The sequence below is a fragment of the Sebastes fasciatus genome, chromosome 20, assembly GCF_043250625.1.
Source record: "Sebastes fasciatus isolate fSebFas1 chromosome 20, fSebFas1.pri, whole genome shotgun sequence".
In the NCBI taxonomy this organism is placed as follows: domain Eukaryota; kingdom Metazoa; phylum Chordata; class Actinopteri; order Perciformes; family Sebastidae; genus Sebastes; species Sebastes fasciatus.
The window spans coordinates 18,103,220-18,114,672 of NC_133814.1; the positions used below are offsets into that span (position 1 = coordinate 18,103,220).

General features: G+C 43.1%; 1 protein-coding gene across 7 annotated transcripts in view; it reads right to left on the reverse strand.

Annotated features, from left to right (window-relative positions):
• The window catches only part of pald1a (phosphatase domain containing paladin 1a), a 65,661-nt gene that overhangs the window by 48,039 nt on the left and 6,169 nt on the right, over positions 1–11,453 (reverse strand). For 4 of the 7 annotated variants that reach the window (XM_074619062.1, XM_074619064.1, XM_074619061.1 and 1 more), the window contains 9 exons: positions 5,815–6,012; positions 5,500–5,602; positions 3,249–3,428; positions 2,640–2,804; positions 2,388–2,548; positions 1,724–1,799; positions 708–856; positions 464–560; positions 17–121 (listed from right to left, as the gene is read on the reverse strand). In XM_074619062.1, coding sequence (XP_074475163.1) covers positions 17–121; positions 464–560; positions 708–856; positions 1,724–1,799; positions 2,388–2,548; positions 2,640–2,804; positions 3,249–3,428; positions 5,500–5,602; positions 5,815–5,999 — 1,221 coding nt within the window. In that variant the 5' untranslated portion in view covers positions 6,000–6,012. Of the gene's footprint in view, positions 1–16; positions 122–463; positions 561–707; positions 857–1,723; positions 1,800–2,387; positions 2,549–2,639; positions 2,805–3,248; positions 3,429–5,499; positions 5,603–5,814; positions 6,013–7,846; positions 8,003–8,436; positions 8,704–10,797; positions 10,926–11,453 lie in introns of those variants that run through there. The other 3 variants (XM_074619059.1, XM_074619058.1, XM_074619063.1) reach the window with 3 other exon arrangements.

Genomic DNA, 11,453 nt, shown 5'->3' on the forward strand with positions numbered 1-11,453 from the left:
AAGAAAAAAAGCTTACCTGAATTTGATAATCTTCTCCGATCCCTTCCAGCTTACTCTTGTTCTCATATATTGCTTCTTTTATGTTGTGCATTTCTGAACACAGGGTGATAGCCTGGTCAACCTGTCAGATTAAAAACAAGACATTATCAACCTCAACATTTATTTGAATGAAAAATAAAAAAACATTTTGACCTTTTAAGACCTTGATTTAAACAACATCATTTAAAGATCACCTTCTGAAATGTTTGAGGACATATAAAAATGTTTGTGTCTGATAAGGTTTTCCCCAAAAAAGTTTAATTTATGTGGTAGAAAATCCTTGAAATTAAATCTACTCTCCTTCTCAGTCTTTGAAAAATCGGAATAAACAAATATTCTTAGTGTAACTGTCAGACACACATTGGGGGGACTTTAAGAATTGTTGTTTTCTTAGACTGGATGTTGTGATGGTGATCTGCTTTACCTCTTCCATGACCTGCTGCCCATTAGGCAGCTTGTTGATCAGAGACTGGATGACCTGGAACAGTGGTTTGGGCTCCGACGCTGCTGCATCCTCAACTCTGCAAAACAAGACAAACAAGGTCCGATGTTACCTGGCATCCAAAAAGGGGCTCAATGAAACCAATTTCAAAGCTGCATCATTACACTGTAGTATCAAACACGTGACGAAGTTTTACATCATTCTCATTTGATGTTTGGGTTCTTACTGTGGTTGAGAATCCCCCCTCAGGCGATTCATGACCAGCGTGCCGAGGATCATGGCCAGGTTGGTTCGGCCGACGCCTACCTGGCAGCTGAAGAGCAGAGCGGGCAGCGGCCGGGACGCATCGTGGACCAAAGACAAGCTGGGCCTCTCCTGGAAAACAGAGGACAGACAGGAGACTGAAAAACACCTGACGGAGATTAACAGTGTTATATCATTACGGTTTTAGGACAACATGGTTACATATAATCTTCCATATACAGTCACTGAAAAGAAATTTTCAGTTTTAATCTTGAGGCCTAAGTGTCTTTCCACATATCAACACTTATTGTTTCCTAATGTCATTTTGGACGTATCAGAGTTGAGATGAGGAAAGTGTGATTTAAAAGCCCGTTTAAACCACGGAAACGGGAAGTGATGAAACATCCTGGAAGTTATAATTGCACTGGAAACTATGGGGGATTGCCGTGCCTGAAATATTTCGACCAGAATAACTCTAGAAGGACAAGTGAGACAAGTGTTAACTACAAAAATAAAACGTGAAAGAAAGAGTAAGGCGCAGTAAAGCTCCAACTGTTAAAAAGAAAAAAAAGGGAGCCACTTTCCAACCACAGGGAACTGGACCGGCTGCTGCAAGTCAGTCCAAAAAAGGGCAAAACAAGACGAAAAAGAACATCCTGTGCGAGTGAGGGGCAGGACGGAAACCAGGCAGAGCGGATGACCAGAGAGAGCGGACATAAAGTGAGTACAAACTGCAGGTCTTCTGCCATTTTTCTTCTAACTATCACACTTATTGGTGATTAATAGCACAGACGGGACAGATTCAAAAGGCTGTATGTTGATTTAAAGAAAAGCTACCGTGACCTTTCCGCTACCTCAGAGAGAAAGTCCAGATGCTCTCCAATATTCCAGCCATTAATAACTTTAATGGCACATCAAAACAACATCCCGTCACGAGAAGCACGACCAAAAAAGGCCTATCTAGTTGGTGCATCGGGATTTTTTTACACGAGTTCTTACCCTGAGTATGTTAACAAATGCGTCAAAGTCTTCTTCCAATGGCGCTCCCTCCATCGGTAGTGGTAATCTGTAGTACCTGCAAAACAACACATTGTTACCGGGAGTTGAACTTGTGCCTGTGTTGTGTCAATAATGCTCTTATGTAGGTCATAACACACATCTGATCTGAAGAAAGACTCGACAGCTGAGCTCCCTCATTTTGTGTTTACTAATCTCTCATGAGTCTCTTCGGCAAACCACGAGGGATGATGGGAGAGATTATTAATGCTCCCTTAAAAATACACCACCTGCAATTTATATTATCTATAATAAAACATCCCACTGCTTTATTTGGACTACAAAACTTCAAGAGAGTCGCTCTCCTCTCTGGGGGATAATATATTCTCTTGGCCTGGAAACGTCGTGAGCAGCTCACGACATCTCAATAAAGCTGACGCTGCTGATCTGATTGCAAACAGGATGCTGCGATCTTTTCCGTTTTTATGCTCCCCTCCTTTTCTTCCGAAAAAAAAAAGCAGGGCAACCAGCCTTTTGCACAAACAAGCGCCACTATTTATAACCTGCCTCTGCATATTCTGCGGCAGGCGGCCACGCATTGCTCTATCTAAACTGACTTGTGTGAGCCGAGGAGCTGAGGGCCAATAAAAGGAACAATGTAAACAACCTGTATGCCGGCATGGTGAACACGGGCCTCTTATAGACCTCTTCGGTCACGTGGATGTCCTCCTCGCACGTGATGGAGATCTTCTGCGGCTCGTCTTTAAAGTACTCGATGTCGTTGTAGACGTAGAAGACGTTGTCGTTGAGCTTGGCGAAGTCGTGGAGCTGCGGAGGGAAGGGAGAGGGAGGGTGTTGTAATACGGGTTTTTGTGCCAAAACAACTCATGCAGATGCTGAGTGAGTGTGCGTTCGTCACCTCCTTCCTGATAGTGAGCTCCAGGCCCTCCACCAGCGGCTCCTTTTCCAGGCCATGAAGGTTCTCGTGCAGGTTTTCCTTCCTCCTGGGGGTGTAGGGCACGAAGTTGTCCTCCTTGTGCAGGAAAACCACCGGCTCCTCTCGTACACAGAAGAATATGACCTCCTGTTTTGCAAAAGCGGAGCACGATAGGCATCAAATAATAGCTTTTTTGTTTTTAAAGTAAGTAGCTGTTGCCTTCTACACCACTTCCAAGAGCAACTGGAAACAATCTGTTGTCATGCAGCACATGAGCAAGGAGTTTTTAGAGAGGCCTGACGTATAATTTTGTCAATTTAATTTCAATTACGGTCAGTTTTTCTAGCTGCTGTAAGCAGACAGATTCATTTTCCACTGGTACACGTGACCGCAACTTTCTGTTTGCTCAGTTCTACAATTCAGCCACAGCCTCCACTGAGCACTTGACTCCTCAAATATTTACTGACAACATGGCTAGTAGAGAGGGCCAGGCAGAGCTGCACAACTCGGGAGAATTAAAAGGCATAAAACCAGTCAACACATGTGTGTGTGTTCTGCCTGTATAAATGTGTATATAAAAGAAAAAATAACCTTGTGTCCTTGTGCCTGGAGCCTCTGGAGAACGTGCTTGAAGCCGTTCAGGCTCGGCTGACCCATACCGTACAGCGGGTAGGATCCCTTGACTTGGCGGAAGTTGGGCGCTCCATAGCTGCCCGTGGTATTGAGGACATCTGCCTTGCTGTACACATCCTGGACCATGAAGTACTCCCCCTGGAAACCAACGTAAATCTCATCTCAGAGCAAACAACATTTCTCCAGCTTCCACTCGAGCGTGCATTAGCATTTGTAAATCCTGCAGAGTAAATATGTCAACACTTAAGTGGTTCGGTATATCTGAAAATAGTGTTTACGCATGAAAACGACTCGCATCCTCACTGGCGTTTTAAGCTTTTTAAGTTAAGTCTTTAGTTCTTCGCCCACACTGAAACACTTCTCTTCCTCCTCTTTCTGTTGGCAAATAACAAAACTGACACAGTCTGGTTACTCTGTTGTCTCAACAGGTTAAATCTCTGGTCCGTCGCCTCCATCTCTCCAAGATTACTTAGATTGCGTTTCAATAGAGCCGCCGAGTATGTCAACATCTCTCAAAATACTGACATTTTTTCCAGCTTCAATTGTCAGTGTCTGTCAGGTATAAAATATCAATGTGATTGTGGTTCACTATCAGTCACATCATCATTTTATTCTTCCAAGTTGTCTTAACTATAGAAACATAAATCACTAACTAGGGATGGGTTCTGATAGCTGGTCCAGGTTGGTAAAATTCCCGGATTTGAGAAGCTCCGCGGGGAACAAGTCCCTTATCAAATCTTTATAAAAAACAACTATGAAATGCAATATTTGCGGGAGGGTGCTCGTGACAAAGGAGGGGAAACGACAAACCACTTGCTGAAATATAAATCTACTGTCAATCATTTTTAAAGTAACAGCATTTTTGATGAGCTTGAGAAGGACGTGTGCTCTGCCTCAGTGCACCGCTGATGTTACACCATATTCTATCTCTGTCTGGTTATGAGACCTGTGGAGGGGCAACAATTATTTCAACTTCAGGTAACTTTAAGCACATTGTGCATGCATTAAAAATCGCTGATTTATCTAATTGATATTTGCTGAATGATAACGTAGAATTAATATTATTTCCACTGTGCTGTTTTTACTTACTACTGCAGCTCCAGTGAGAAGCAAACGCAGTTTTTTCAATGAGTCAGGATAGGGTTAATGAATGTCACAGAGCAGTCACTAAAGACAGAGCATATTTTTAACAAAGATGTCTTTATTCCCCACCAAACAAACTACCTGAAAAGATTCAATAAGGGCTTTGAAATGGTTCTATTAGCAGATTCTGGATTCAGATTTGATGAAATACTATCAAACCCCATCCGTATTGTTTGATCTTAAAGGTGGTATTAATATTTTTTTTTTAGATAATACAACCACAGAGCTTTTAGAAAGGTGCAGAATAAAAGTATGGCTTTTCATAAAAAAATATATAATGATTGTGAATTAATCATTTTTAAAAATGTTGCCGGGTTCAAAATTTATGTTTTGTTTACCTCTGTGGAAAATATCTGACGTTCGGTTCCCACTTCTAACAAGGCTTGTGAGTCAATAGTAAAATGACGTTGGTATCACGTGGTATCTCTGTGTCGTCAGTCAGTGTGGAAAAAACAGATAAATGTCTGAGTTTGACGATAAGTGCCTGGCAACCACTTGTTGTGAAGTGAATGCAGTAGGACGGGGGAGGAAGAATGAGACATCCAGTGTCTGAATGTTATCAATGTTATCAATAGCACCTTTAACATTTCTGATACACAACACTAATGTGAGCAGACATCATTCTGGAAAACGTCTGGAGGTTGGTGTTTTCAGATTTCTCCTCTCTGGAGAGTGTTTTGTTTGTGATAAAACATCTGCTTGCTGTGAATGGAACGCCAAAACATAGAGGAAAAGATGTGCTTTCAAATCCATGTGGACATGATCTTACTGTAAACTACTGGCCTATATACACACACACATGTAAATGGAGGATGTGGGTTAAAACACTGACAAAACACTGCAGGCCTGAACAGACGCAGCAGAGGTGACGGAGCAGATCAAAGCCCTGATAGCAGGGTGACAACATTCCTCTATCAATGGCTGCCCCGGATCATAAAACAGCGCATGACAATGTTCCTGTGCCACTCGGCAATTTGGACATGTGAATGTGAAAAGAGCAGACGTAAAAGACAGGTGAGATGACTCCACTCTTTCCACGACAGCGCGGTGATGTTTTCGTCCTTACCTGCACCAGGTAGTGCTCGGGCATGACGTCTGATATCCGACCCACTTTGTAGTTGGTCTTGCGGATGTCATCGTGAATCTGAAATTCCTGTCTGCAGTTATACCTGTGAAACAGAACACAACAGCAGGTCTGGATGGTAAAGAGAGGTCAATTCAATTATCAGCTACTATTTGCCAGGCCGGGATTGACAAATGAGATGATAACGGGGGCAAACACTTCGGCTGGGGGGGTGAGGGGTAGGTGGGGGATGTCACCACAGTGATCAAAGAGGATTAACGGCCAATTGTGAGAACGCGGATTCGGGGAGGGACTTACGTGATGACGACAGGTGCGACTTTGTTGGTGATAATGGACTTGGCCTTGTTGTGGTGGATGTTGACTGTCTGAAAGGGGCTCATGCTGAGAGACTGCCTGCTGTCGGCCATCCCGTTGCCATGGACACTCTCGAGCGGCGACGCTACGGAAACAGGCTGTGGCGCGGCACTGGCAGTTGTACCCATGCTCCACAAGCAGCTGTGAATGACATCGCAGCGGACTCAGAAACAGGAAGCAAACACACTCACACACACATAAATAAAAGTCCGTACACAGCGGCAACACATACAGGATATTTGGGGAGTGGCGACACTTACAGACATATTGAAAGTGTGAAAAGCAAATCTGTGAACGTCTCACACTTTCACACTGAAGTGATGTTACATAAATAACATATGAACACATGACTTCAACATCACCTCCGCTAAGCTGAAGGCAGACTAGTGTTCGGCGTGGTGACGTTTATTAGTCTCATTTAGCCACTTGTTAGCAACCGCCTTTTTTTAAGACACATTAAGGCTTCAAAATTCACAAGTGGGATATTTACTGACGTATTTTATGTCATAGAAAATAAATGTTAAAATCTCTTCAGCTTGTGTTAACCACAGACCTTATTCCAGGCATCTTACTAAAACCCCATTCAAAAAACCCATTGACTTCCAGACGAGGGAACCGGAAGTGCTAAAATATTAACTCATTTCCAGGTTTTAGGACTCATTCCCGTAACGCTCTATTGACGGTGGCTTGGCTGGTTTAAAATGACAGGTGTGTGCAGGATGTCCTGTGTCACACTAGTGACGATTCCTCCCTGACCCAATCAGTGATCTGCAGCGTTTTAACTCAACCTTCTAGTATCGGCTCAGCTTGCTTGGAACCTCGGCCGAGGTGGTACCAAATAAAGTATCAAGTACTATCCACAACTTTTGTAAATGGAAAACCAAATAAAGAGCGAGTGGAGTTGAGTAGAGTTGTACAAGGCAGTGGAAATGCGGCATTTGTCTTGTTTGGGTTTTAAAAGCAGTAGTACATCGTTTTGGGTAATGCGCTATTTAGCCTTCTTGCCAAGAGTTAGATGAAACGATCGACACCGCTCAGGATGAAGCTACTGCTGTAGCTCACCTGGTAGAGCAGACGTCCCGTGTAACAAGGCTGAGTTCTTACCGCAGCGGCCCAAGGTTCGAATCTGACCTTTGGCCCTTTGCTGAATGTCATCCCCCCTCTCCCCATTTCAATGTCACTATAAATAAAAGGCATAAAAGCTAAAAAAAAAAAAAAAAAAAGTATGAAGCTACAGCCAGCAGCCTGTTAGCTTAGCATAAGGAACGAAAATGTTGTTTTAAGACTTCAATTTTTGTACTGATTCAACTTTAATTAGTGAGATTTTTGTAACCTTTAGACAGAGCCATGTTAAAAATGTTTAAGCACGCACTTGAGATACTATCAAACTGCTCCCGCTATTATTTCAGATTTATTACATGAAAAAAAAAAACAGAACAGATTGAACCTGTTTGATGTCTTTGTATCTGATGAAGAGCCAGCTGCGGCTATGTGATAAATTACGTCGTAAACATTACTCATGCAATATAAAAATATTATCACGAGCAACAGGTACGCGTAGAGGTTTAGACAGTGACTCATGAAATCCCCCTTTTTAGGTTTAGTCAGCATTCAGATTACAATCATCATTCATTTTCATATCTCTATGATTCAATCATTACGGCATTGGGATCGGAGTCGAGTGTGCTAGTATTTGTATTTTAATCATACGGCTTGATGCTGAGCGCTCAGACCCCCACGCGAGCCAGCCGCAGACTTCAAGCAAACCTCCTCCTCTCTGAATAAACAGCGAGCTTTGCAGATAAACAAACGAGTCCTTCTGACAAGCTAGCAGTCGGGAGTAACACTGCCTCTCAACATCACCTATATAACATGTAGCTGGTCAGAGCACACAAACAGAGGAAGACACACATAAACCCTGAAGGAATACACAGACAAAAAAGAATCACAGTACGTCACCCAAACACAAACTCACAGATACTGTAAAAACTGGAGCTGCAAAGTGTCGACCGAAAGCACAGAATCGATCCAACATCACAATCTACTTGATGTGACGGCGTCAAAGCACCTCTGTGTGATCTGCAGCTTTGAATAGAGTGGACTCTCATTGTGCAGAGAGGCTCAACGGAGAGAGAGAGAAGTGCCGGGGTGAGTCACCGCTACGCTCCTCTTTGTTGCGTCTGGAGCTGAGTGGGCAGGTCAACCTTGTACTCAGAACTTTTGATTCTCTTCTCACAAGCACAACGGGGGAGACAACATATTGATTTGCTTGTTACTTTGTCTAGCATGGTTAAAAAAAAAAAATACAGAAACAAAGACTAAAATGTTTTTACAGCTTGACCTGAACAATAACGGCAGAGTAAAGACTCTGAAGAGGCCGAATCTCTCCCCAAGTTCCATAAAAGGAAGCAACGTTTTCAAGAATACGGTGCTCCGGCTGCCCAAATCTATTTGAGTCCTCACCACATACCAAAAGCATCTCTGTTGCCATCATTTTACGACTACCACAGGAAAAAAAAAAAACTCTCCACACTGCAACAATCCACTGAAAATGTGTCATCTTACGTGTGAGATGAGGAGCGATCTGCACTCCCAGATCCTTTTCTTTGCTGCTTGTTTTCCGCCATGGTGTGTGAGAAAAGAAGTGTGAGAACTTGGCATCACATCCAAAAAGAAAATCTTTCTCTATTGAAAAGCCCTTCGCCCACCCCCAGTCGGTGGGAAACACCCCTCAAAGTGCCCGGTCGCTTGGCATTGGGCGAAAAAACTTCAGGAGCTCCAGCTTTCAAGACAGCAGCGTCCCTCCTCGTCCTCGTCCTCCCTCCTGTGTGATGTTGGGGAGCTGATTCATGCAAGAGACTCAAGTCTCTACGGAGGGGACCAAAGGAAGTAGTGGTACATCTGGCAGCCAGATGGCTAAAGTTCAGCTCCCTTTTCACAGGGACAGGCTGTGCACAAAGACAACACAGTTGACTCTTGTACTGTACAGCGAGCAGTTCAAAAGGAACAGGATGGAATGATAACTCTATTGATGATCAAATGACAGAAAATGTGTCATTTATCAAGCAAAAATGTCAAACATTCGCTGGTTACAGCTCCTCAAACGACGGGATGTACTGCTCTTCTGTGCTTTATCAAACTAGAAATTTCATATTTGGGGTTTTGGAGATGTCACATTGAGCTCTGTGAGCTTGTGATGGACATTTTTCACTATTTTTGGCATTTAATATAGATTGAACAAAAGTTTATTATCATTCTGTTTTTCCATATTAAAATTGTACTATTGTTATTAAGTTAAAGGGTAAGTTTGGTATTTTCAACCCTATTTTCAGATGTGTTTTTGTCTAACAGACTTATAGCGACAACAATTTCTGAAATTGGTCCAATATTGACAGATAACGCTGTAACCGGCAGCCGCTCACGAGCTGCAATGTAATCCTATTGGGGCAAGCTGGCACCGTCATTTACGTCCACTAAAAGTGTTTGTTTCTGCCATGACAGGCTCTGATTGTTATTATAAGTGTCAGACTTTATGGAAAGAGTCTCGCTCAAGGAGAAGCTTTGTTCTGGAATCTGGCGAGGTGACCTGTTGCCGGAAGACAGCGGTGGAATAGTGGAATACAGAAAGTGTAGCTTAGTGTTATCTAAAAGATTTTCAATGTTGTGGCTGAATATTTGGATGATTTTGACAATGTAGATGAGGTCTTTGAGCCAGAGTATACGGAAATTCAAATTTCACAATGAGACTTCTCCTTGAGCGGGACTTAGACACATAACAAACAGACTGGATCAAGCAAAAGGTAGAAAAACGGTTTATTTTTCTGTAGGATCCTTTCCATAATGTTGTCAGACTCTATTAATAACAATCTGAGCCTGTCAAACAAACACTTTTAGAAAACGTAACGTTACATTGAAGCTGCTCACTTGCCCCTGCAGCTCATTTCGCAGCATTCTCCCTCAATATTGGACCAGTTTCAAAAATTGCTGTCCCCATTAGTCACTAAGAAACAAAAACATTGGAAAATAGGGTCCAGGTTGAAAAATCCCAAAGTCACCCTTCAAGTTTCAATCAATTTTGCGCAAATTTTAACAGAACTTGCAGAAAATCAGCAAAATGAAATGTGAATTAATACGTATGTCCATCCATTACTTATATGCCAATATTAGGAGTTTGGTGGTATTAACCCTCCAGTCGGGTGCCATTGAACCACTGCTGAAGAAGAGGAAAGAGGGATCCCTCCTCTGTCGCTCTTCCTGAGGTTTCTTTTTTCCAATTAAAAAAGTATTTTGGGAGGTTTTCCTCCATTAAACCAAGAGTCTAATGGTAGAGGGTGTTGTATGCTGTACAGATTGTAAAACCCTTTAAGGAAAATGTGTCATTTTGAGCTACTTCAATAAAACAGAGCTGAATTAACAGTAATAAAAATAAAGAGTCGCAGCCCTAGTGTCATGTTTACTTATAATATGAAACATGATAAGGTATAAGATGTCTTCTGCGTCTCCTTGACTTCCTATTTGGACTGAAAACAGAGCTTACAGTCTGTACATTCCTCGCAGTAAACGGGCATTTACACAGCAAACCCTTTTCAATCTCTGTCACTTTAAGGACATTTAATCATTAGGTTTCCTTCACCCACCACCACAGTCATGCATGATAATATGCATGTTCCTATGTGGCTCGGTCGAAGGCTATAAAACACTCCGACAACAGATTCTCCTCGTCCTCATCCACGCTAGAACTTCCTATGGTCTTATTCCATGTGGTGGTTTTTTAATTGTGAAAACGTCTGAGTGTTAAATGAGGCTAACTGACACTTCCTGACAGAAGCTTCAGTTTAAAGGACACGTGACATTTTTAATGCTGCAGCACACACACGGTAGCTTTCTCACTGAAACTGGTACATTAAAAACCCTCCTCCAGCTTACCTTAACAGCCTGTCACCTTTGCTGCGAGACCATGATGCACACACACACATAAACTTTGATACGGAAGTTGCTGCTTCACACAAGCCACACTGATTTCAGCATGGGCAGGCCTGGTGTAGCGGGCGGGCAGGCGGGCGGGCAGCCGGGGCGGAGGCCTGAGTAGAAATAGCCCTCAGTCATAAACATCCTCCTGGAGATCCAATCAAGGCATCTCATCAGAGAGGCTGTTTATCCCACATGTCAACCAGAGTAGTGTCGCACTGCTTGTGGGGGCCAATAAAACGACAAGACAAACTTGGGATTTCCCAATGCAAAAAAGTAAATGACCAAACAAAAAAACAACATGATCTTGAGTTTGTGTGTTTCTGCCAGCCGGGGCTGTGAAAAGCTGGTTTTAAGTTCGGCACTAATATTTCAATTCACGGTAAGAAGAAGGACCGTGGAAACTGGAACCTCCTGCCAGCCTACCAGCGTTGCTCCATTCAGCGTTGCCCCATTTAAATTCAGCCAGTGTCCCGGCTTTGCTGTAGCAACGTCTTCAGACAAAAGGGCCCGAGTGCAGACAGGAAGGAGCGTGCAGCTGCAGGATGCATCTGTTGGTGGCCCCCGAGGAAGGATGCAGCAGAGCGCTCTTCATTCACAAGAGATGCAGGGGT